At 49.6% G+C, this 25,475-nt stretch overlaps 1 protein-coding gene and 1 long non-coding RNA gene across 4 annotated transcripts in view; one reads left to right on the top strand and one right to left on the bottom strand.

Moving 5' to 3' along the window:
- The first annotated feature begins 411 nt into the window (after nucleotides 1–411).
- On the top strand, nucleotides 412–19,659 carry Csf1 (colony stimulating factor 1). Of its 2 annotated transcripts, none has more exons than XM_055618180.1 (9): nucleotides 412–870; nucleotides 4,021–4,143; nucleotides 5,349–5,411; nucleotides 6,882–7,052; nucleotides 10,571–10,718; nucleotides 12,757–12,890; nucleotides 13,579–13,631; nucleotides 13,951–14,009; nucleotides 17,553–19,659. In XM_055618180.1, exons 1-8 carry the CDS (start codon nucleotides 832–834, stop codon nucleotides 13,994–13,996), a joined length of 777 nt encoding a protein of 258 aa, XP_055474155.1. In that variant the 5' UTR covers nucleotides 412–831; the 3' UTR covers nucleotides 13,997–14,009; nucleotides 17,553–19,659. The 2 variants fall into 2 exon arrangements, with proteins under 2 accessions (XP_055474155.1, XP_055474154.1); XM_055618179.1 differs by having other exon boundaries at nucleotides 11,869–12,890.
- Nucleotides 10,549–25,475, bottom strand: part of LOC129684919 (uncharacterized) — a 55,200-nt gene continuing 40,273 nt past the window's right edge. For both annotated transcript variants that reach the window (XR_008721412.1, XR_008721413.1), the window contains exon 4: nucleotides 10,549–10,609. This is a non-coding gene — a long non-coding RNA (uncharacterized LOC129684919). The remainder of the gene's footprint in view (nucleotides 10,610–25,475) is intronic.

Raw genomic sequence — 25,475 nt, 5'->3', positions numbered from 1 at the left:
CTGGATTGCTCCCCACTGCTCCCCACAGCCAGGGGACAGGTTGTTTAGCCGATTCCTTGAATGTTGCATAGGAAGGAGCAAGCCAACCTGCAGACTTGACGCCCTGGGCTCCATGAGGGGGTTGAATGGAGCTGCAGGAGAGACCTCAGGATTCCAGTGCTGGCTCATGCCTATTCAAGTCTGTCCGTTTGTTTCCTGCTCAGATCTGAGGATTTTTTCGGGCCTAGAGGGAAAGTCCCTAGGGACCAGCATTCGACAGAGGGCAATCACACGGGATTGACACAGTGAGCGAGTACAGAAGGAAAGGCTGTGTCTTGTCCAGAGCTCAAGAAGGGAGGGGGAGGGCGGTGGAGCCCTGGTTACTTTGCTAAATCCTGCGAAGCTAGCACAGCCACAGCGCGACTGGAAGAGAGAAGAGAGCTAGCTAGCAGGGACGACCAGGCGGCCCGCTTGGGGGAAGGGAGGCAGCGGCTCAGTGGGCCTCTGGGGTGTAGTATGTGTCAGTGTCTGTGAGTGTGCGCGTGTTTGTGTGTGCGTGTGTCTGTGTGTGCGTGTGTGTGTGTGTGTCTGGCGGAGGGCCAGGGTGATTTCCCATAAACCACATGCCGCGCCAGCCCGCCCGCTTAAAAGGCTGTGCCGAGGGCTGGCCAGCGAAGCTCGGCCAGGGGAAAGTGAAAGTTTGCCTCGGTGCTCCCGGTGTAGCTGCAGCTCTCTGCATCCCAGGACAGCGGCGTGGCCCTCGGCCGGGGCGCGGGCTCACCAGCCACCAGCGAGCGAGGGAGCGAGCGAACCAGGGCGGCCAGCACGCCGGGCCGGGACCCAGTTGCCCGTATGACCGCGCGGGGCGCCGCGGGGCGCTGCCCTTCATCGGTAAGCTGCGACCGCGGCGCGGCGCGGGGCCCGGGCCGGGCTGGGGCGGGAGCATGGCAGCAAGCAGCAGGCGGCTCGGCGCGGACAACCCTCTCACACCAGCAGCCCAGGCTTCCCGGCCCTGGGCTCCGGCTTCCTAACGGCTTCTACGTACACTAGGGCTGAGGCCCGCCGCACTTCAGCAGCTGCTCGGGGGGACTACTGCGCTTTGCAGGGTACAGGGAAAGCTGCTCACCCCATTGCACGGAGGAGAACACTGAGCCGCCCACAGGCAGGAGAGAGAGAGGTTCACAGCAATTGGCACAGGCACAGTGTGCGCCAGGATGAGCAACCGGTCTCCAGGTTCCGAGTGGCAGAGACCCGAGCGCAGCATCATCCCTCCTAGCATCTTCTTTGGGCTCTTGCACATGTTTGTAGGCCTCAGCTGGCAGTGGGCCTTCTCGGGAGGGAAAATTCAGGGTCACTCAGCTTTGTGCCAGGACCAGTGCTGAGCAACCTGTTGACAGAAGCGGCGGAGATGGGCATGTTGCTACTTGCTCCAGCCAGTGGATGCGCAGGAGCTGTTAGGGACTTGGGTGGCTGTTGGAGGGCAAGGGAACCTGAGTCTTAATTCTTGAAGAATGTGGTTCAATGAGATGGGGCTATTCTGGGCTCTGCCGCTGCTGGGGAAAGTGCAGTGAGAGTTCATAGCTGCAGAGCTGGTGATGGGCTGCTCAGAAGTGTCTCCAATAGTGACAGACGATGCTGTGGCGCCTACGGGGTGCAGGGTGGCACTTTCAATGAACAGTTTGCTTCTGAGGAGAATGAAAGTAAAAAAAAAAAAAAAAACTCAGAGGGCAGGGACAGAAAAACATGTGATGGGAGGAGAGGGTTGCAGGTGTTTGGGAGGAGAGAAAAGGAGATTCACAGGGAGGGAGGGCCCAGCTGAGAGGCAGGAGATGGGTTGGGGGGGGGGAGAAGGGAGAAGAAGAATTATACGATAAGCAACAAGTGAAAAGAAGGAACTAGAAGGGAAAACAAGAGGACGGAAAGGAAGCCAGAATTAGACAAGATCAGTCGGCGGGTCCAGTCAGGCAAGGTCTCTGCAGAGACCTGAGAAAGGGAATATGATGTCTTGAAGTGCTCTGAGACCGAAGCAGCTTCCTTCCAGGGCTGCTCCCATCGTCAGAGGCTGGAGCAGTGGGTGGGAGAAAGAAGCAAGCGGGAAAGAGCCTGTCCAGCCAGATGTAAGCTAGGAGTATTAACCCTTAGGCTGCCATCTGTACCCTTGTCTATGGTAGCACTGGGGTTACAGATTCAGGAGTGGCCCCCTTTGGTCATCTTTGAAGCCAGTCTCTTATATAGAGGCTGTGCAGAATTCCTACACATGCTTGAAGTGTCACCCAAACCCAGGTAGCCCTGAAGCAGTGTCTTCACCTCGCTACCTTCAAATACCAACGCCCTGAAGTTCTAGAACTGAGGTCTTCTCAGTTGTGGTCCTTATACCGTATACACCATGGGCTGACAGCATGAGTGACAGCCGGCCTAGGCCAGAGTTACCTTCTGCGCAGTCATTTCCTTGAGCAGGCCCTGAGCCCGAGGTTCTGGATGTCTAGGCTACCATTCCTACTCAGGGAGGGCTTTCCAATTGCCCAGCGGTGCACTGTCATCCCATGGCTGCCTGCACCTTCTTCCGCACTTTCCCTCTGGGGTCAGGCCAGGCTCCTAACAGCCCTGTGCTTGACAGAACTGGGCAACCCTTCACCTCTTCTCGCAACCCCCATCACCATCTGCCACCCTTCAGACCTCACTGCAGACTCCCTTCCCTCCCTGTTGCCCGGCCAATGCTGCCTTTCCTCCCTGGTACGCCCTGGCAAGGTTTGGGGCTTTTAGATGTAAACCAGTGTTGTTATGGACGGTTTCATAGTTAGTCTCCTTGTGTTTTTCCAATGCGCTCCTATTTACAGCATTTGTCTCATCATCTGGACTATTGGGGGAGAGCCCAGATCCAGGAAGGTGCCAGCCATCACTCCACCCTGCCAGCCTTTCCCTGAATTGGGGGACATTAGCTGCCAGGGTGCTCATGTTAGCAGCTTCAGGCCAGGGAAAGGAAGCCCAAGATCCCCTCTGCCCCAGGCTGGCTTCTCCTGGGTTGCTCTATTAGCGCTTGCAGGGTTGAGAGCATCTTGGGGAGGAGGAGGCAGGAAGAAAGAAGAAAGGAAAGACCAAGTCAGTTGTCAGAAGCCAAATCTGTTACTCTAGAGATGAGCAGCTACTGGGCCAGGTGGATGTTGATGAAAGGGAGAGAGAATTTCCTTGTTGTACTAAGTTTGCTGCCTAGGAGAACAGCTGGATGGGTCTCAGATGGACAAATGACAGCCGTTGAAACACACCATTGTCTTTGATTAGTCAGTTGGACTCTTCTCAAAATCCAAGTTCAAGCTCCAGAAGGTCTCCCACTTTGGTTGAGTTCCCATTGTTTGGTCCTAGTCTATAGTTTCACCCTATAGAGCCAGATCTGTGGAACTAGGTAGGAGGGAAGGTGGGAGCCAGGGGCAATGAGTGTTCCTGGCTTGTAATCTGAAAGCTACTGTCTGACCACAAACCTTACAAGGTGACTTCATATTTGTCTCATAATTAAAGTTGAAAGGACAGAAATCCTACCCTTGAATTCCTCAGTCACTAAAACTAACACTGGTTGGCACACAACTAGTATTTTCACTAGATGTTCTCTGTAAGCTGGAGAGATGGCTCAGCATTTAAGAACATCTGTTGCCCTTGCAGTAGACCCAGGTTCAAATCCCCGCACCCACATGGTGGTTCACAACCACAGTCCCAGAGGATTCCAAGAATCATGCACATAGTGTGCATGCATGCAAAATATTCATAAATACAAAACAAAAATAAGTAAGCCTCTTTAGATTGCCTTTTAAGGAAAGTTCTCTCTGTTGTTGGGCTGGCCTGGATTAACCTAGAAAGACTTCTTGGAGAAGATGGCATTTGAGTTATTACCAAGGGAAGAGTGAGGTGGTGCCCTGGCTGATGAGAGAATCTGTTCTGGGGAGTGGTGCGTTATGGGAATGGGGGCTTTTTTTTTTTTTGTCCTTAGTGGGACATGGGGGTAGCGGGGGAGAGGAAGCTCTGGAGAGACATGACTCCCTTCTGTCATAGACATGGCTGGGCCCCCGGCTGCTGCTCGTCTGTCTCCTGGTGAGCAGGAGTATTGCCAAGGAGGTGTCGGAACACTGTAGCCACATGATTGGGAACGGACACCTGCAGATCCTGCAGCAGCTGGTGAGTATGAGACCATGCCTTCCCCTCACTGAGAAGAAGACCATGCCTTCCCCACCGAGGCAGCAGCTGGAAAGCAGAGTCAAAGAGATGGCTTCCGGGAAATAGAGCCTATCTGGATAATAGCCATCCTGATACTGCTCTCATTGACCTGCTCAAGGTGGTAACTTTAGGTCCTCCCACCCCTAAAGCCTTGTCTGGGTCCCTTATGGGCAATGAGTAGGATGGGTTTTAAACTGGCTGCTGGCCTGAGTTAATGGCAGCCCGGGAATGTCCGCTATGGGTTCTAAATGGCTCCTTGACCCTGCTCTGACTCAGAGAATCCCTCCTTTGGGAAGTCAGCCCGGTCTGCCTGCTGGGTCCAGATGGTTCATCCAGCTCCTGGATAGCCAAGATCCCCTGACAGCCTGGCACCAGGGCCGCACCCATATTTAGATGGGAGGCTCCAGCCTAACTCCCAGCCTTCTGCCTTTACTTCCCTGACCCTTACCCCTGAGGTTGGGGTACCCTGTTCATCTGGGACAGGAAGACACCTAGATGAAACCAGATCTCATTCTAATAGGTCAACAAAACCATCAACAATTCTAAGTGCCATGTAGCCAGGCAGGAGCCAGTTGTCATGGCTTCTGCTTCTCTCAGTAAAGAATGCATCATCTTCCAACAAGCTCAGCAGGGCAGAGCACTAGTGGGTGAGGTCAGCTCCAGAGACCTGAAGTTGGGCCCTGGAGCTGAACCTCCCAATCTAGCTTCTCAACACCACTCTATTTGTATGCTGTTTCTGTGGCAGGCCAAGGTACATGAGTGCCATGGTGTTCCCTGAGGTTTAGAACCTTGATCCAGGGATAGGGGCTAGAGATCCAGACTCCCCAGAGTTTGGCCGGCTTCTCCTTGAATTCTTTTCATGATAGGGTGCTTACCAACCCCCCTCCTCAAAAAGATTACATTCTATAGTTTCTTAAAGATAAGTCTTTCTTATACAGACTGGATGTGAAATTCCATAGGTCAAAGTAGAAGGCTTTTTGTTTTTTTAAAGTCCTCTGGGAAGGTACAGCTTCCCCCCCCCCCCCAGCTGTGGCTCTGTCATCCTGGCACTGTTTTATGAAGGTAGATAAAGTTAGAACATCATTCACCCCAAAACCAGTGTTCCCATCCTGAAGCTGAGTTGCCCTGTAGGTACCATGTAACCATTGGTCTGTTCTTTCTTACAGATTGACAGTCAAATGGAGACCTCATGCCAGATTGCCTTTGAGTTTGTAGACCAGGAACAGCTGGTAAGTAGCAAGTAGCTGAAAGGCCCCAGGTGCTTCAGTGAGTACTCACAGCCTACTCAGGGTGGTGCATGGAACAGCATGAAGGCAGCAGAAAACCTAGAGCAGGCCTGAATGAGTATGTGACGGTCCCCAGGTGGTACTCAAGTGTCAAGTACCAGCTTGTAGGAATGGTAGGGTCCAGAGCTTAAATCATTTGCTCTTTCCTTTGACCTGGTATAAACCAGGCACGTGCTAAATATTAGGCACGTTCCCCAGTAAATCCTAGCAGTACCACTATGAAGTCAACAAATATTGCTTATTGTCCACAAAGAGAATAAGGAGCATAGCTAGTTAAGTGATAGAGGCCTAATTTGAACCCAGGAATGTCATCCCATGGGTTTGTGTGTTTGGCTGGTTGGTTTGGTTTGTTTTATTTTAGAAGATCACAGCTCTTCCTTCCACTAGCCAGAGACAGAAAGGCAGTCTAGCCTGGCTTTCCACCCCCACCTAACTGACCAGCCATCTAATGCACCCAATACTACCTCCCTGCACCGTAGGGTACTGTCCTCCCCTAACCGACTTCCCTGATTCTAGGCACCCTGCATCTTACCACTAGGGGGAGTGCTCTGAAACCCCAAAGCCTTCACTCACTTCTGCCTACCTGTCAGGAAGCCCACGGCTCGAGGAGAAAGCACAGGCAGTCTAGTTCCAAGTCTCCAGTGCCCACTCCCACTCTGCTCTCTTTTCCCTTCCTTGCTGTATTCTGCTTCCCAGCTTTTGCATTAGCTCTTTGTGATGTCCCTCACACCTTTCCCTGTCCCACTGACCCCTGTGCCACACCTCTCAATCTCTGTGCCTCGTGAGGAACAAGAATTGCTTCTGTCTGTGAGTCTCATGCACCAGACCCATACACCTCTGTGAAAATGCCACGGCCTGCAGAGCCATGTGGTTTCGCCCATTCTTTCTCTTACTCCTTCACTTGGACCATGGCACCTATTTACTGGATCGGGCACTAGAGATACAGAGATAAAAGTCGTTTCTGTCCTTATCCTTGGCAATAAAACCTAAGGCTACACTTCTGACAATGAAGTAGCCCTCCGTATCTCCATGTTCTGGAGGATTTGAAGGGGCTATATGGCAAAGGACCTTTGTAGAAATAAGCTGAAAGGAAAGAAGAGGTGGAGAGGCTGAAACCCACTCTTCCTGTGTGTATCCACCTTGCTAAAGCCTCATTTCAGAAATTCAAAGCTCTCTCTAACCACAATCCACATTTCATTCACTCTCAGTTGTGGTTTCTTTAAAGAAAGAGAATAAAAGACAACCCAAGAGTATCATTATCCTCATCACCAGGATGGCGTGTCTTCTCCTCAAGAATACAGGATGGCAGGCTGCAGGGTGCCTCTATCTGTCTAGGGTGCAGAAATATCATATAAAGCCTGGGTTCCCAGGCCACCTTGGCCAGGTCCTAAGCTCCTGGTTCCTGTGTTCCAGGATGATCCTGTTTGCTACCTTAAGAAGGCATTTTTTTTGGTACAAGACATAATGGAGTACACCATGAGATTTAAAGACAACACCCCCAATGCCAATGCCGCTGAGAGGCTCCAGGAACTCTCTCTGAGACTGAAGAGCTGCTTCACTAAGGACTATGAAGAGCAGAACAAGGTATGGTGGTTCTGGGGCTAGAGCATCAAGGAGGGGGTATGGGGGTGTGGGAGTGGGGGGGGTCCCACCCTGCCCTCCTATGCTTGCCTTGCCTGAACCTCACTCACTTCCTCACTCACCCATTCATTTCTTTACTTCATCCACCTTCACCAAGCATTCGTTAGATAGAAGGCACAGCGCTGGACCCTGATGATATCCTTGGAGCGAGAAATTCCCGGTCCCCTCCCTTACAGAGCTTAGAGTCAAGTGGGGTAGGCAGCTGTTAAATGATGACACCTGTACATATAATCAGAAGGACTGTTCATCCATTTAGCAAAACCTTCCTGAGTGACCACTGTGTATCAAGTGCTGTTCTGAACACCAGGAAATAGCTTTAATCAAAAATGGACATCAGGAAATAGCTGTGATCAAAACGGCAAAAATCCCCACAGTCCTGAAGACATAGGGGAGAGGAGGGTGCTGAGGCAGTTAAAATAAACAAGTAAGTGAATGGATGCTGGTAACAATAGCATTGAGTAAGTGCAGATGGTAGGGGAGGCCTCAGCGAGAGGAGCAAGAACCTGAGACACTGAGGATGCAATAGGGAATGCTAACTTAGTGAGGGTGCAGAGGGGGAGAAACAACGTTTAAAGGCAGGTTATAAGGAAACTTGAACTGGAGCTCCAGCATGAGTAAGAGCAGTAAGAGCCACGATGAAAAAAAACAAAAAACAAAAAACAAAAACAAAAACAAAACATCCCAGAGTGAGGAGTGCTATGTTCAAGCGTGAGGGCGACCAGAAAGCTTTGCATTCAGGAAGCCAAAGGGGGTCAGTCATGGGAAGTGGAGGGGAAGGAAGAAAAGTCAGGAAGCACACACAATTCAGGGTGTCAAAGATGTGGGCTTTTTGTCTTAAATGCAAAAGAAGCTGCCACAGGCTAGTGAATGACATGATGTCATGTACAGTGTAAGACCATTCCGGTGGTGGACTGGAAGGTAGGTTAAGAAGAACAGGAGTGGAGATGGTGGTGGCTTGAATAAGAGTGGTGCAGGAAAAACAAAGGTGAGGAGATGTGATCTGGCCAGACAGATGGGGCTTGATGATGCCTGGATATAGAAAGGGAAAGGGGGGCTGGAGAGATGGTTCAGCGGTTAAAAGCACTTAAGTACTCTTGCAGGGATCTTGAGTTCAATTCCCAGCAACCACATGGTGGCTCACAACCATCTATAATGGGATCTCATTCCTTCTACTGAGCATGAAGACAAAGCACTCATATATATAAAATATATGGATAAATCTTAGGGAAAAAGAAAAGACTAGGTAAATTTAAAAAAAGAAAAAAGAAAGAAAGGGAAAGGGTGGGTCAAGATGAAAGGAAGCTTTCATCTTGAGGCCTGGAGATCTCACTGATGTCAAAATAAGGATGACCACAGGCGGCCTAGGTTTGGGGGAAGAACTCAGTTTAGTGTTGGGGCACCTCAGACAGTTGCAGGAGCGGGTCATGATTGTGACTGCTGGATACATGGATGCTGCTTGTGGGGCCACAGAACTGTGCAGCCCTGTCCACTGTGAGAAGAAAAATGGGTTCAAGGACCCAGAATGAAGAGTGGCCTGAAGTAAGAGGAAAACCAAGAGAGGGTAGCACCTCAGGGTTTCTGGATGAAAAGGGCCAGTAGCTTTCATCAAATGAGGCTGAGAAGTCAAATAAGATAAGGGGTGAACGTGTCCATTGGTCCATTTGACTTGGCAGCATAGCGATTGTTGTTGGAGGGAGAGCAGGGATAAAAGAAAGAGAGGAAATAAAGACCACACTTCATTTGAAACTTAGATACAAAAGGGGACAGAAAGCCAGATTATCTGGAGTGGCTGTGTGTTTGAGGAAGGGATGGCTCTTTACCATGCAGTAGTAAATCAAAGCTTCCCCAACATTAAAGTGCCAGCAAATCACCGGGAGAGCTTATTCAAAATGCAGAGTCCCAGCATACACCGTTAGGGACTTTCCTGAGCCCATGGGTAAGCCTGGGAATTTGCATCTTGAAGAGCTGCTCCACCAATGGTTGAGGTAGAAGGTCCTCAGACTCCTTTGAGTATTCACTCTGCATACTCAGGGGAAAGGCAGAGTGTAAGAGCAAGGAGCCAAGTCCAGCCACACTGCTCAGAAAAGGATTCTGAGCCCCTGACCCAGAGGGCACCTCCATATTGAGAAAGCTTGGGTGTCAGGATGAAGGTGAGGATATAACCGCATGTAAGTTTAGCTTTGAGGGAAACACAGGCAGGACAGAGCCAGCTGGCCTCCCTTAACAGCTCCTGGGAGAGGCTGTTGTTCTGACATCACAGACAAGGAGAGGAATCCATTTGTCTGTTCTCACTTGGTTGCTGAGATGAAGCCAAGCCCAGGTCTTTTCATTCATTTACTTGTCTAGTACCTGTTTGTTATAAGTCTGTTATGGGCAGGCTGGGGAGATGCAGTGATGTAATCGAGGTCTTTACAGAAGCCTTGGAAAACCTCTTGTTCTCCCCTGAATAACTCAGAAAGTTTAAGGGAAAGCTTGGCATTCTGGAAATAGGCGATAGATGATACTGTAATCATACATACAACAGCTTGCTGTGAAAGGTAAGGTGGGCCCAGAACAGAAAAAACACTGGGCCAAGCACAGTATTTAGAAGGAACAGTCTTATCGCAGAGCCTAAGGGAGCAAGCTGGTGAGGTGGGAAGAACCCCTGAGGGGGTGGCTTCTCAGAGCTGCGGTGGGTGTGGGTGTGAGCCCCTGGGCCAAATGCAGAAGAGAGAAACCACTCAGCAGTCGGGCCAGGGCATCCTCAGCGCTTCCTCCAACACTCAACTTCATCTCCTCTGGCCTCCTCAGCTTTGTTTTCTACGTCATACCAAAATGATTTTTCTGAAATTTAAGTTTTATTCAATGGTCCACCTCCCCAGTAGTTTTTCAGTTTCCCATTGGCTCTGTGGATAAAATTACAAGTTTCTGGCAGGGTCAACAAATTCCTGGCTTTGGCAGAGCTCTTTCCAGCTGCATCTTTTGCTGCTTTGCTCCTAGATGGCAGGACTGCAGCCACTCCAGCCTTCTTCCAGTCTTTTGGCATTTCATGTTCTCCCCTCCTCAGGGGCCTTGCATGTTTTGTCTTTCCCACCCCACCTCCTTCCCTTCCCTTGATGATCTTTTAGCTGTTCCTTTGGAGATCTCCCTGGGCCCTTATTTAGTGCCCTTCAGATGGTCCAGGACTCTCTTGGGTCCTGTAACAATGTGTCAGGAACCATTCTCTTTTGTTCATTACACGATGCCCAGGCAAATTACCATACACCTGGCACTTAAAGATATATTAGATGTATCTGTGAATGAATGGCATATCTCTCAACCTCAGGACTGACGCTGCTGCACAGCAGAGGAAATGTGAGGGAGGAAAACAAAATGGCAAAGAAAACCCATGTGAGAAAGCCCAAGAGAATCTGACAGAGGGAATAATAGTGAGAGGAGGCTCATGTTCACACTTACCAAAGGGGGCTCCACTCTCTTTCCAGTCCTGTGTCCGAACTTTCCATGAGACTCCTCTCCAGCTGCTGGAGAAGATCAAGAACGTCTTTAATGAAACAAAGAAGCTCCTTGAAAAGGACTGGAATGTTTTTAGCAAGAACTGCAACAACAGCTTTGCTAAGTGCTCCAGCCAAGGTAAGCATGGAAGGGGCCAGCTGTAGGGAGGGTGTAGTCAGTGGCAAGGTGAGCTATGAGGCGAGGGTAATCCCAGAGGCAGCCTGGCTGCTAAGTGTGTTTCTGTGTTTTTTGTGTACTCACGTGGCTTCATGTACCTCAGGGTCCTGGGCACATGTCTTTGCTGACATGTGTGTGCATGTACACTGACTTATGCCTGCATGTACTGTCTCACTGCCTTACTTCAAGTGACAGCATCAAGGAGGCCCATGCTGGTCACTGTGATGGTAGTGAGTGGGAAAGGGGACCTTTCTCAGAAAACCATGTAGGCATGGTGGCTTTCCCTACTCGGCTCTGCAGACTGGCTGAATGAATGGGGATTTCATGGAATGAGCAGGTGCTCCGTCTGGCACTCAGGCTATTGCTCCAGGAGCCCTGCTGCAAAGCACCAGGATAACCTGGCTCCAGAAGTCCCCCGGATGCCTTGGATGTCCCCTCAAGGGACAAGGCTGAACCTGAAGTCTGAACATCAGTCAAACTCTCTCTACCTGCTCACTCTGCGTGTTCTCGTCTCTGCATCCTGTGCCACGTGTGTCCTACGTTCAGCCTCACTCCCCAAGGCAGGAGCTGGGGTCCTGCAACCGGACTATAGCCAAATTCAGCCTTAGTGCTTCAATCCTGAAGTCCCAAACTTTGGCTGCTTCCCACTCCCAGCCTTCTCCTGCCTGTGGCTGTGACTGTGGTGGTCCGGCTCCTGGCTGTGCATGCAACTGGTATCTTGGGGGCTTCCGAGTGTCTTGTGTTAGTCCAGGAACTGTTTATTGCTCAACCTCTGGCCTGGCAGCTGCTTACCTCTGGCTTGGTATCTGGCCAGCTAGAGCCCCAATACATTGTCCTGTTGTCTTTCTCACCCCAAGTCCTGTTCTATTTGTCTGTTCCTTCCTTTTGGTTTCTTGTCCAATGACACCCTGCCTGAGTTCTGTGTCACGAGCATTTAATACTGTCCTCCCCTCCCCTCCCCCAGTCCTAGGGCTGCATTATCAGAAGAGAGACCCCTTCCCGTGCCCCAGGGCTGTGTCTCCCTCTTAGCCCCTCTGGGGGAGCTGTGCTGGAGGCTGGTGACTCTATCTCCTCCCATCTTTCTCTCTCCCCCTCTCTGTGGTTCTTTCAGATGTGGTGACCAAGCCTGATTGCAACTGCCTGTACCCTAAAGCCACCCCTAGCAGTGACCTGGCCTCTGCCTCCCCTCACCAGCTCCCTGCCCCCTCCATGGCCCCTCTGGCTGGCTTGGCTTGGGAGGACTCTCAGAGGACAGAGGGCAACTCCCTTTTACCCAGTGAGCAGCCCCTTCGCACGGAGGACCCAGGCAGTGCCAAGCAGCGACCACCCAGGAGCACCTGCCAGAGCCTCGAGTCAGCAAAGACCCCAAACCAAGAGGATGGACTCACTGAGGGCTCACAGCCTCATCTTTCTGCAGGGGTCCCCAGCTCTGGGGTGGAAGCCAGTCTTGAATCTTCACTGGGCACTAACTGGGTCCTAGAAGAAGGTTCTGGAGAGGCTAGTGAGGGGTTTTTGACCCAGGAAGCAAAGCTTTCCCTCTCCAAGCCTGTAGGAGGCAGCACCCAGGCAGAGACTGGCAGACCCAGTGGCCTCTCAGCACCTTCTCCATTCCCTAAATCAACAGAGGACCAACAGCCATCGGATGTAACAGATACCCCACTGGCAGAGGTGAACCCTATGAGACCCACAGGCCAGGCACTGAATCATCCTCCTGAGAAGACGAAGATGGATGGTTCATCTATGCTGCCTGGAGACCACCAGGAGCCAGGCTCTCCCCACATTGTGACATTGAGTCCCCCAGGCCTCAGCAACCCAGCCACCCCTTCCGCTCAGTTGCCGCTTCCCAGAAGCCACTCTTGGGGCAGTGTGCTGCCCCTTAGGGGGCTTGCGGGCAAGAGAAGTACCAGGGATCGAAGGAGCCCCGCAGAGCTAGAAGGAAGACCAGCAAGAGAGGGGGCAGCCAGACCTGTGGCCCATTTTAACTTCATTCCTTTGCCAGACACAGGCCATGTGGAACAGCATCTACCCTCTGACCCCCAGATCCCCGAGTCTGTCTTCCACCTACTGGTGCCGGGCATCATCCTAGTCTTGCTGGCTGTCGGGGGCCTCCTGTTCTACAGGTGGAAGCGGAGGGTAAGGAGAACCCCAGGAGAGGAGGGCATCCTATGGGTCAAGGCAAAGACTGGGTAGAGGTGCAGGCTAGAGGACAACCAGCTTCCAACATGTTCTACAGTTGCTGGAAGGTGGGAATGACAGCCCAGAGGGTAGAAAGTGGTACTGTAGTGTGGCTATGAGAATCAGAAGGTGCCAGATATGGTGGTGGCATGTGCATTTAACCATGGCAATCCAGGGGCAGAGCTGGCCACATCTCTGTGTGTGTAAGGTCAGCCTGATCTACTGGTTTACATAGTGAGTTCTAGGCTATCCAGGTCTATATGGAGAGTTCCTGTCTCAAAAGTAAATAAATAAATACAAACAAAATCAAGAGGTCTCCAGCCTCAAGATCATTGAAAAGGGATGAGAACAGAATGGTGCAGAAAAGAGAACTCTTGAACAACCAAGTGAGAAAGGGAAAGAAGAGGAGAGGAAAGGAAGAGGAGAGGAAAGGAAGAGGAGAGGAGGGCTATTCTGGGATCTTGAGGATCCATAGGCGATGTTCTGTATGAGAAGGAACAGGAAGAGGAGCACCCATCCTCAAGAGGCCCAGGAAGCTCCCTCAGTTGTTCATGCTTTGGGGTAGTAGGAAGAATTCTTGAAATTCTCTCAGTAATGCCTGGGGGCTTGTCAGCATTTCAGTAAGACAACTCTTTCTTATCCCCAGAGTCACCGAGAGCCTCAGACATTGGATTCTTCTGTGGGGCGACCAGAGGGCAGGTGAGCAGTAGAGTGGGGCTGTGGAAGGCACCGGCTGTCTGTCTTGGGACCTGTTTGCCCTCTAGATTGGAAGAGGGGTGGCTCCCCCTTGCCCTAAGACAATAGAGCTGCAGAGCAGGTTGGTACAAAGAAAGAAGGGCCTCTCTTCTTTCCATGACAGCTGGGCTTTCTCCTGATTTCTGCCTAGAGCTGGGCAGTTCTGGGTCTTCTTAATGTCACAGAGATGAAACCCATTTGCAGGGTTGGGGATAAGCTAGGAGGTCCCCTCAGTCCCATACTCCTGCTCAAGTCTTATGTCAACCCTGTGTTCTGCCTGCAGCCCCCTGACCCAGGATGAGGACAGACAGGTGGAGCTGCCAGTGTAGAAAGCATTCTAAGGTATGGTTCTGACTTTGATATCTCTCTATCCCTTAAAAAGAACGATCTCCAGCCGCTCTCCCCTGTGGTAGAAGCCACCCAACTCCCAGAAGGCCCAACACATTTGACTTCTCCTCTGACCCACTCCCAATCCCATTCATTCATCATCAGGTCTAGCTAGGACCCTTTCTTCCAGGCTCCGGGTCTCCCTTTGCTCCTGCACCCCCTCCCCCACCTCTGCACTGTGTTTCTATTCTTGCTGTTGCTACATTCAATCCCAGAGCAACCACATTCCTCATCCTCTAATGAGGCTTTTACCAGGTCTTTCATTAGCTTCTGCACGGCCGCCAGCCTCTTCAAACACTAGCATTCCCAGCTTGGTGCTGGGCCCTGACCTCCTCAGCATCCCCTTCTTGCCAGACTGGGCCTCATCTGGTCCTGCTTCCCAGCCAAGGTTATTGCCTCCTCCCTGTTTTAGAATCATGGTGCCATCGAAATTTAGTCTTGGGAGAGCTGTCAAGAGGTCAGTTGGCCCAGCGTCCCAACCTAAAAGGGCTACTCTGCATCCCCAACAGGGAGGCAGCCAGCTTCCTGTCACACAGTCCCAGTTCCAGGGGAGTTCCCTGCATGCCAGTCTGTTCAGGTACACACAAAAGTGGGGAAACTCCTTACTTATGGGGGCAAGACTGCCTTCCCTTCTCCACTTCCCCGAGCAGTCCTCGAAAGGACTTCTCACAAGGCCTGGTATTTAAAGCGAGCTATTCATGTCCCCTTTAAGAATTCTCTATGTTAAGTGTGGCCAATCCCCTCAAACATTCCTTATATGATATGGTTTTCAGACCCCTCACCATCCTGGACACACTGGTTTGTCAGTGTCCCTCTGAAAATGTGGCACCCCGCCCTGGACACGGTACTCCAGATGTTGTCTGACCAGCTCAGAGTACAGTGGGACTGTTGCCTTCCTTGACCTACTCTTCTACTCGTGCAGACTAAGATCATGTTAGTTTTACCAGCTGCGTCATATATCGTCATATGTTGAGCCTGTGGTTTATTAAAAACCCCAGTTATATTTCCTGTGAGCCTCTGTTCAGCAGACCTTCGCCATCCCATACCTGGACCTTCTTAGCCAAAGCGTAGTTTATGGTCACCTTTGTTAAAATTGCTTGTTGTTTTCTGCCCATGCCTTGAGCCTACTGAAAGTGTTTTAACTTTTAGTTTGGTCACTTCATAATTCCCTGTTGTGTCCCCTGCACACTGATGAGTATCTTTTGTTGTCCGTGCCCATAATCCCGATGAAGATTCAACCTGTATTATTCCTCTCTGAACCTAGCCCACACCGGCCTATGGAGAAGCCTTCCCTTCCTGGAGTTTCCACATCCCTCTGGTTGCTCTTTTAGTTCATACCCCTTCTGCCCTTTTGTATATGGCTAATGCTATATATCAAGCTGCTCACATTTGGATGTTTTATATATTTAAAAATCATATTTTGTGTGTATATGTAAATTTTGCACTACTAAGAAGATTGTAAGCCCCTAGAGGGCAGGAACTAGCTTCCTCTCCCCCACCCCCTGCACTTTATTTTCCATCCTGGATTCTAGTACAGACAGGGCTCCTCCATCCTTGTCAAAAATTTAACAAATGTTGGTAGCTGGTTTCAGGTCTGAGTTACCAACTAACCCTGGCCAGATTTCTCTAACTGACCAGCCTTCTGGTTGACCAATTAACCAGCTAACTAACCAACTCATCTTGCCAGCTGGTTGGCTGACTGACCACTCAAACTAGCTGGTGTCTACTTAATTGACTAGTTCTTGATTGATGAGCTGACTGGCTAATTAGCTGGCAGAGTGCTTACTTAGTGATTTGCTGACTGACTGGACAGCACACTAGTTGTATGACCATTTCAAATTTCCAGTTATACCCCTTGCCACATGTAAGCAAAGTGTCCTATGAATAAGATAATGTCTGGGCCCCTTCTCCAGACAGGAAATCTGACATGCTCACAGCCAAGGAAATTTATTTGGATAAAACCAAGCAGCAACCCATATCCAGAATCCTGGGGTCCTACTTGCCAGTAGGATGGGTGGAGATGGATGAAATGAAGTAGCTGGCTCATTGGAAAAGTTGTAGGAAGGACCCATAGTCCCTCAGAACTGAATCAGAGGGTGAGGGTTGCTGGGGACTTTGGGGCTCAGTACTGTGCCACCTTACCAAGAGCCACCAGATTTCCTCCTCCCTGCCACCTGTATGACCTTGCCCTCTGCCCTGACCTCTCTGTCCCCAATTGTCCTTTTCCTACCTCCTAACTCTCAGACCTACCCAAGATTTCAAGTTTCTCGCCTCACAATTTCAAGATTTTGCTCAGTTTGTCCAGCTCTAAATTGGTCCCCATGCCAGGCTCCTGGAGCAGATGGGAGCTCAGTCTATGAAAACCTGTCCAGAGTGACTAGAACTTTGATGAGGAGATGAATGGGACAAACAGAAATGGGACATTAAGGTGGAACACTAAGGGAAGGACATTAAGCTGCAGAAAACTCAGGCCCCAACCTCAGGAAGCTGAGAGCTGGGTCATGGGCTAAAGCATGCCCTCTGGGGCCTTCTTCCCCAGTAGGTCCTGGCAGAGCCTGTGGCCTGGCTGTACCAGCATTGGCTCATATCCAGTTTATAGTTCCTTCTTGTTTCCTCTCCAGAGCATGGGAATGGGCTGGGAGCCAGAGGCTGTAGGTCTCATCTTCCTTCCTTACCCATCATAGGCTTGACCAGTGGGGCTGTGGACATCAGTGGGGAGGCGCCACACAGGGCCAAAGTCAAACTGTTGGATGGAGTCCAGGGGATTTCTGCTGTGGAACAAAGAGTTCCGAGGATGCTGGGCAAGGGGACAAAGATGGGGGTAGGGTGGGGAGAGGGCAGGGCCCTAGCTCCCATGGATGATAAGAAGCAAGTCCCTCATCCCATCTGAAGGGAGGCTGGGCTACTCAGAGTGACCATGCCTGTTTTTTTTTTTTTCCTGGCATTGCCTCTAGCCTCTACCCATCAAGCCCAAGTTCTTTCAATTCAGTTGCTTTTTCCCAAGTGTCTTCTGCGCAGATCCCGCTTTGAGGAATACTGTGGAGGAGGATATGAAAAATTCTTTGCTAGAGTTGGCAGAAATCACCTTAGTTCACTGGTGTAGGAGTAGTGAAATGGACTTATCTGAGACGGGACCTAGTAGGGACATTCAGGAGAGTGGTCCCTGCTTCCATCTACTTGAGCAGTATCCCCTCTCTACCTCTTGGCCTAGACCTCCTCCAGTCCCATCCCCTCATTTTGTGGTTACTGGTCCCCCAGGAGGAGAGGTGGGAGGTGAGGCCAGTCTGGCCCGAGGCTTGGACTGCTGCCAGGCAAAGCTGCCTGGTTTTTCTGTGGTGTCTGGGGTGGCCTGGAGGACCAGGGAAAGGACCAGAGGAAGACTTAACTGAAGCTGGCCAACAGCCCACAGGAATGCCACCCCCCCACCAGTAATGTCCTCAGTGACTCTCCCCACACTCCTACTTACTGACCAGCCCTCTTCCCTTCTCTTCCCTACAGCTGGGCACACAGGACTATCTCTTTATGGAAGGAGGCATTATGGGAACATCCACCACCACCCTCTCCTACCATCTTCCTGGGAACGTGGCCTGCCACTACCAGAGCTCCTGCTACCAAGACTGGATGAGAGCAGCTTTGATGGGGTCTTTCCATCTTAACCCTTAGACTCTCAACTAACTGAGAGAGGGCTGGAGGATGGCCCCCCACATGTACTGCCACTATTTATTGTGGGCCCTGGAGGCTCCCTGCATTCGAGGAAGGCTAGCTTGCCAGCTTGCCAGCTCAGGACCCTTTCTGTCAGAGCTGTACCCTCCTCTCAAAGCTAGAAGCTGGCGAGGGACCCACCAGCCTGTGTGACCCATGGGAGACCAGGGCAGATGACACGGAAGAGAAGAGCCCTGTGCCCAGGAGACCCAACTGGTGCCAAGGAATCCCAACATGGACAGGCAGGGACCTGTTTCCCAAGAGGAGAGCCTGAGATTCAAAGGGCGGGACAGTATCTGCCCAATTTCCCGTAAAGGCAGAAAGGCACAAAGCCCAAAAGATGGGAAGAGGAGGCCTTTGGCTGCTTGTGCTGACAGCTGAAAGGGGTCTACACCCTCAACTTGCCTAGTGCCCTCTGCTGATAGCCAGGAAGGAGGGAGATCAGCCCTGCTCTCAGGACCTGTCTGACCTGGCTCATGATGCCAAGAGAAGGACCAAGCTCTAGCTCATCTCCTTCTGCCCAGAGCCCCTGCAAGAGTTCTTTTGCCCAGCAGAGGCACCCCTCATGAAGGAAGCCATTGCACTGTGAATACTGAACCTGCCTGCTGAACAGCCTGTCTCATCCACCCCCCCCCCATAAGCGACCATCCGTCCGAATGTTCTCCCACCTCAACCTCTCTCCTCAGCTTCCTGCACTGAGCTGGCCTCACATGTCGACTGAGGGAGCCCCTAAGCCCTGACCTTCCCCTGCCCCAGCTTTCGATTATCCAGGGTGGAGCTGTGGGAGAACTACCTGGGCTGCCAGTCAGAGCTGGTCTTTAGGCTGTGTCCCTTGCCCAGGTTTCTGCATCTTGCACTTTGACATTCCCAGGAGGGAAGTGACTAGTGGAAGGGAGAAAGGGAGGGGAGGCAGAGGCAGCAAGGCCACAGGCATGAATGAAAATGGGTCTTGAAAACGTGTGTACCCCTAAGGTTGAGAATGATGTCTATACTCCGTAACCTCAGCTAACCTCCTTCCCCGTGGCCTGCAGCCTCAGCTGAGCAGGTTGTCCTGTCATGAGCTCTCGGGACTGAGCTACATGCTCCAGCCCCAGAAGCTTGGCTCTAACACCACCTTCTCCTGGCCTTTTTTCTCCAGATCTGACCCAAGTAGTGATACCCTTCCAGTCGCTGCCACCCAACCTTGCCATCTCTAGCCAAGGAAGCCAGGTCTAGAGAGAGGTCAAGAAATGGGTTGTCTTACTTCCAATTCTGCTCTACTTCCTGGGCCAGGCCTTGTCTGTGGCAACATGGGTGACAGGGCTCTCACTTGTCCCTTGGTCTCTTTATGCTGCTGTGTCTCCCTTTCCTGCCCTCCCTGGCTACTGGGTCCATAATCTTTCAGGCCTTGGTGGGGAGGGGGGGAGATTGGTCTGTAGGCTCCACCAGCCCTGTCCTGAGACAGCAGGGAAGGACACTGGAGACTTTTATGTGAGGCTTACTTAGCCTTCTAGTTACAGACTATTTCCATGCTAGAAAAATACGTATTTTAAAATAGAAGGAAAAACACAGAGAAGGAAAAAAAAAAAAAAAAAAAAAAAAAGGCATTCTCTTACCCCTCCACCTTAAACATATATTATTAAAGACAAAAGAGCAAATCCAGCCCATTGCAAGAAGCTCTTTGTGGGTGCCTGGTTACATCGGAGCCGGAGGAGCCCCAAATTCACCTTCGGAGCTTCCACTGCACAGGAACCCCTTCTTTCCTCTGAGAAAGTCCAGAGGGAACATTGCCTCACGAACTGTGAGACTGCGTTTTTTATACTTGGAAGTGGTGAATTATTTTATATAAGGTCATTTAAATATCTATTTAAAAAATAGGAAGCTGCTTTTATATTTAATAATAAAAGAAGTGCACAAGCTGCCATGTGTGAGTCATGGGAAAAGTTGCTTTTGGGGTGTAGGCGGCTACAGTAAGTGGGAGGGTAGCAACTACTGGGTGAACCTTCCACTCTGAGATTCTTTTCAAGAGTGCATGGAAATTTTCTCTGGGTTTCAATCTTGTTACTAAAACCTGTGCTATTGGTGTACAAAGGCATTTATCTGCATATCTGTTTAATAGGAACAGGACAGAAAGCCGCCAAACCTCAGGCCTGGCGGCTACCACCATCCCAACACCTCAAGCCCAGTCCAGCCCAGCCTGGGAAAAAGGCTGGTTGGGCTCTTTCCAAGGGCCCTAGAAGTCTGCAAGGAGGACTCTATCTCCAGGACCACTGATCCCTGCTGTCTAGGGGAGAGAGAACTAAAGAGAACTGGCAGCTCCATTGGGGTGCTGAGGTATTTAGATGCTGGTAGGCTGGAAAGCGGACAAGCCAAGCAGCAGTTTATGTGCAAAGCATTAGACCTGTCCTTCTTACTAGAAGTGGAGGGAAAACAAAGATGTGGACTTCCCAGGGAAGAGGTCTGTCAAGATAGACCAGAGGGAGTGAAGGTCCTGGTAGGCACAAACACACACACCCCTGGCAAAACTGAGACAGCAGAGGCCTTCCTGTTGTGGTCTGTGTAGTGGACAATGTTTCAGATAAGAGGCACTCAATCCTGCCTTAACGCAGAATCATCTGGGTTGTTTCCAAAATCTGGATACTCAAGCCCTGTCCCGTATCAACACAATCAGAATCTCAGGGTGAGGCTAAGGTACCAGGTGCCAGAGTTAAGATAACTTGGTGAGTTAAGCATGACCCTCTGGGCTTGTACTGGGCCATCAGGGCCTGGCTGTTCTTCTAGCTAGGTGGCAGAGCTGGCATTCTACCTGTGAGGATGAACAATCTCCTGTTGTGTAACCAATGACATGGCTGCAGGTCGGAGCCGAGTACATGCTGGAGGGTAAGATGTCCTTCATTACGGCCATTACTATTGCACAGGCAGGGTCGGGAACTCTGGCAGAGTTCTGAGCAGAAGGGCCCAGCCAAACCTCTAAACCTCTATCCGGCCAGAGGCAGGAAAATGAATCAGAAGCAACCAGGAAGAAACCTGAGGTTAACCTCTTGCATACTGTGGACCTCAGCAAGAGGGTAGCAGGGACACTGGTGGGTATCCAATGGCCCCTTATACAACGTTCTGAAAGTCAGTGGAGGTAGTCAGTGACTATGCAAGCTCTGGAGGAAAGTCCCTATTTCCCAGGGTGGCCCCCCTGCCAGTGTAGCACATTTGTTTCTTGGGTTTCCTCTTCAGTTTCTTGAGGGTAGTGGGTGACCAGACTCTGCTGTCTTGGATGCTGGAACTGCTGAGGGAGCAGAGTAGCTCATGCCAGCTACTGAACATAGAGTGGCTGGCTCTCCCCTATCAGCTGCCACAAAACATAGAAAATTCCACAGGCCAACCCCCATGGCTCCGTCTAGAGCCCAGACTCTCAGCTCCATGACTGATTGCTGGATGTCAGAAGACATTGTGAATGGTGGCCGCTGCAGTACACTGAGTTCCAGGGAGACCGTGATCCAAGGGAAGAGTGGGTTCAGTGAAAACAAAGAACCCTACGAAGCAAGGGCAAAGGGTCATAATGTGAAGTTGCCAAGGGGAGTGCAAAAAGAAACACCCTATGCCTTTGTCACCAAAGTGCAAGCCATGTCTAAAGAGAGGAAAAAATCTGAAGACATAGCAAAGGCCACTGGGGAAGAGACACAAAAACTTGGGACTGGGCATGGTGATGTGTGCCTATAATCGCAGCACTGGGGAAACTGAGTCATGAGGATCACAAGCCAGCCTAGGCTACATTAGTGAGTTGAAAACATTAAAGAGAGAGAGGAGGCAGAAAAGAGGAAAGAGAAAGGCAGGGAGAAAGGAAGAAGGGGAAGACAGAGAGGGGAGGAATGAAGGAGAACTATATACCTCCTACATGGGAAGGCTGAGATTGTATGCCAGTGGCAAAATACCTGCCTAGTATGTACAAGGTCCTGGGTTTTGTCTTCAGTACTGCAGAAAGAAAGAAAGAAAGAAAGAAAGAAAGAAAGAAAGAAAGAAAGAAAGAAAGAAAGGAAGGAAGGAAGGAAGGAAGGAAGGAAGGAAGGAAGGAAGGAAGGAAGGAAGGAAGGAAGGAAGATTGATTCCAGCATGTCAAAGAAATCTCCTCCTTCTTTTTCTATTCTGAGTCCAACCCGGAAATCAAAGAACATCCTAGCCTATTTGTTGGTGATGCTGCTGCAACGATATAGAGCGATGTGGAAGAACTCTGCCTCCAGTGGCGAGCAGCCTCCTGAACAGAAGGCTGCTGAGATGAAGGCAAAAACACAGAGCCTAATGCTGCAGATCACGCTGAAGGTAGAGCCAGTGCTGCAGAAAAGAACAACCTCTGGCAGGTGTACGAGGCTGTACAGAAAGGTTACATGCAGTGAGGAAGCGGTTTATTCTTCCTCTTTCTCTAAGGTTGCCAACAAGATGAATCAGAACAGTACTTACTAATCACCAGATACGTGTGAAGCACTCTGTAAAAATGCAATCCTGTCCCCTACTACAGTCCTGCGGGCCAAAGGCTAATATCCTCTCTGACACATACAGAAACTAAGGCTCAGAGAATCTTAAAAACTCGGCCAACTCAGCATAGTGGTTAAGTGGCAGAGCCTGTAGTCTGGCACTATTCAAATCCCACAGTCTTGCCACAACACTGCGCCCAAGGAGAAATTCCACCAGTGCTTCTTGCACAAATGGACAGCTTGGAGAAGCTGAAGGGTTGGAGAACCTTAGCATTGTCTTTGTGTTCCCCTCAGGTGAACTGTATGTACAGTCTGCAGATGGCAGGAGCAACCTTTGACAGACCCCTGCGCTCTTCACCTTGCCACAAACCCTAAATTTACCAGGAAAGGAAGAGGAGCCCTCTCAGGTGGTGTGCCATTCCCTGGGAAAGGTCTCCCCTGACCAACAGTCCCTCCTTCTGGCTTCCTCTGGAGCTTTTGTGAACCATTATAGTTTCTCTTTACGTATCGCAGGCACCTCTGATACTCCTGGCTAATTATTGTCCCACGGAACATCTGGGCACTGATCACTCCAGCTTGCAGCAGGTTTTGGCATTACTCGTTTTGTCTTATTGGGATAGAAGCTGGCTTCAGTTTGCCCAGCCAGTTCTCCAGACACGGCTGCCCAGGCCTGGGCTAGGATCCTTGAACTTGATATCTGGAGCACAACATACTCGAGTAATTCCAAGAAAACAAGACAAAAAAACCTATAGATTTCAGGGCCTTGGCGGTAGAAGCAGAGCTTATGTATGGTATTTGGGGACCCTTAAAGGGCATCATTATCTCATTATCAAATACACTAGGGTCTCAAACTATTGGCTTTCCTGGGATGGGTTCCACATCAACATACAGGCAGTCTTCTCTGAAGAACTTCAGGCTTGAAGGCTATTTAGCTCAAGTCTTGTACTATGTTCAAAATATTTTATACAGCAGCAATAACAACAAACTTTGATTTCCCTCCACTATATTAAGTGTCTGGATTGGGGGCTAGTGAGAAGGCTTAGTGTGTGAAGGTACTTGCTCCCAGGCCTGACAATTTTAGCTCCGTTCCTGGACTACCAACATGGTGGAACGGGAGAATCAACTCCCAAAAGCTGTTCTTTGACCTCCATATTAGCGTTTTGACACATGAATACCTGTGTGCACGCACATAATAAATGTAAAAAAAAAAAAAAAGAAAAGAAAAAAGTCTAGTTTTCAACAACAAAAAAGATGCAAGACATGTAAAAATGTAATAAAGAATGCCTATACACAAGAGCAAAAGCCAACAGTTGAAACTGTCCCCAAGGAAGTCTGGGCGCAGCCTTACTAAAAAAAAAACTTTAAACCAGCACTTCAAATGTGTTCAAAGACTAAAGGAAAACATATCTAAATGACTAAAAGAAAATTAAAGCATTGTCTCTTGCCAAATAAAGAATATCAATAATGACAGGAATCTTTTTAAATGAGACAAATAAATCATGGGATTGAAAAGAAAGATACAAATAAATCAAATAAGGCAGCACACACCTATAATCCCAGCACTTGGGAGGCAGAGGCAGGTGGAGCTCTGTGATTTAGAGGCTATCCTGGTCTACAAAGTCCAAGGCAGCCAAGCCTACACAGAGAAACCCTGTCTCAAAAATAAAATAAAATAAAGGTACAACTATTTAAAATTGAGACTTTAAGGTCTCAACAGCAGATAAGCAGCCAGAAAGAATTGGTGAACTTGAAGGTAACTCAGCTGAACTCACCCAGGCTGAAGAAGGAAATAATGAAGACAAAAAGAAAAAAAAAAAAAAAAAAAAAAGAACAGTCACAGAGGCCAATGGACATGATTCAGTATCCCAACACGTTCATGATGGGACTCAAATAATAGAGAAAGGAGAGAAAAAGTGTATTTTTTAAGTATTTGAAAACTTTACTTAATGTGAATAAAGATTTTAATTTACACATATAAGCTCCGTATACTCCAAGGAGGATAAACTCGAAGTGTTCTAGACCTAGAAACATCATAACATTTGAAAGACAGACTCTTAAAAGAAAATGGCTTTTCCAGTATCAAGATCCTCAATTAGATTAACAGCTGATTTTCTTAAACCACATAGGCTAGAAGATAGCGAGATGGCATATTTGGAATTCTGAGATTAAAAAAAAAAATACAAAAAACTCCGTGCCCAGCAAAATTAAACTTCAAACTGAATAATTGTAGACATTCTCAAAAAGCACAGAGAGTTTATTACTAAGCCAACTTTATCTATAAGAAATGCCGAGGGAGTTTTCCAGGAGCAAATGAAAATATACTAAATAGTAAATTAAAACCATATGAAAAGATAAAGGAGTCAGTAAGGGTAATGGCAGGGGTAAATAGAAAATGCATTAATCACTTTTCTTATTTGATTTAAAAAGAAACTTCCCAGGCCTTGCATCACCACCCAAAGAGTGATGATGGCGGCTGGTGGGTAGGGGGAGCAGAAGCAATATTTTTGTATACTAACAATGCTGTGGGTTTGTGATAATAGTAACTGCCAGAAATCCTTCCATGGTCAACTTTGAGCTCATTTCTGGATATACGGATTTCCTGAGACCCAACAGTAACCAGTAGGTAAACAATTTATAAATATAAAATGAAAGAAATGACGAAGGAACTTAAGCAAGTGACAGACTCACTTTCCAGCAATCCATAAAAGCTGAGGTGTGGTGGTGCATACCTTTAATCCCAAGCATTTGGGAGGCAAAGGCAGACAGATCTCTAAGTTCAAAGCGACCCTGGTTTACAAAGCAAATTCCAAGACAGCCAGGACTATACAGAGAAACCCTGTCTCAGGGTGGTGGAGAGCTGAGGACCTTCAACAATGAGGAGAAAAAAAGGTGCTTATGCTTGTCCTACCTTACTCCATTCTCCACGGATACCTTAAAATACCCAGTTCCCTCAGTTTCCCCAGTACTTTCCCAGACAGCATCATATTTCCCCCCCGACAGCAACTGTGTGAGGACTTCGGGGCAGCAGGGAGATGGTTTAGTAGGTAGGAGTGCTTACTGCACAAGCATGAGGACCTGTGTTCAGTTCTCCAGCACCCAAGTAAAAAGCCAGGTGTGGCTGTCTAGTGAAAGGCAGAGGCAGAGGATACTTGGGGCTTGCTGACCACCAAAGCATCACATTCCAGTTTCAGTGAGAAACCCTGTATTAAGAATAACAGAGAAGTCTGGCTACACACACACACACACACACACACACACACACACACACACACACACA

Source organism: Psammomys obesus, unplaced genomic scaffold (genome assembly GCF_907164565.1).
Source record: "Psammomys obesus unplaced genomic scaffold, mPsaObe1.curated_primary_1811, whole genome shotgun sequence".
NCBI lineage: Eukaryota > Metazoa > Chordata > Mammalia > Rodentia > Muridae > Psammomys > Psammomys obesus.
The sequence above is the reverse complement of the archived record's forward strand: the minus strand, read 5'-3'. Positions and strand labels throughout refer to the sequence as shown.

Coding starts and splice junctions, on each gene's coding strand:
- Csf1 (XM_055618179.1), top strand. CDS start 832: ATGACCGCGCGGGGCGCCGCGGGGCGCTGCCCTTCATCG. Junction 5,412..6,881: donor TTGTAGACCAGGAACAGCTG/GTAAGTAGCAAG, acceptor CCTGTGTTCCAG/GATGATCCTGTTTGCTACCT. Junction 10,719..11,868: donor TGCTAAGTGCTCCAGCCAAG/GTAAGCATGGAA, acceptor TGGTTCTTTCAG/ATGTGGTGACCAAGCCTGAT.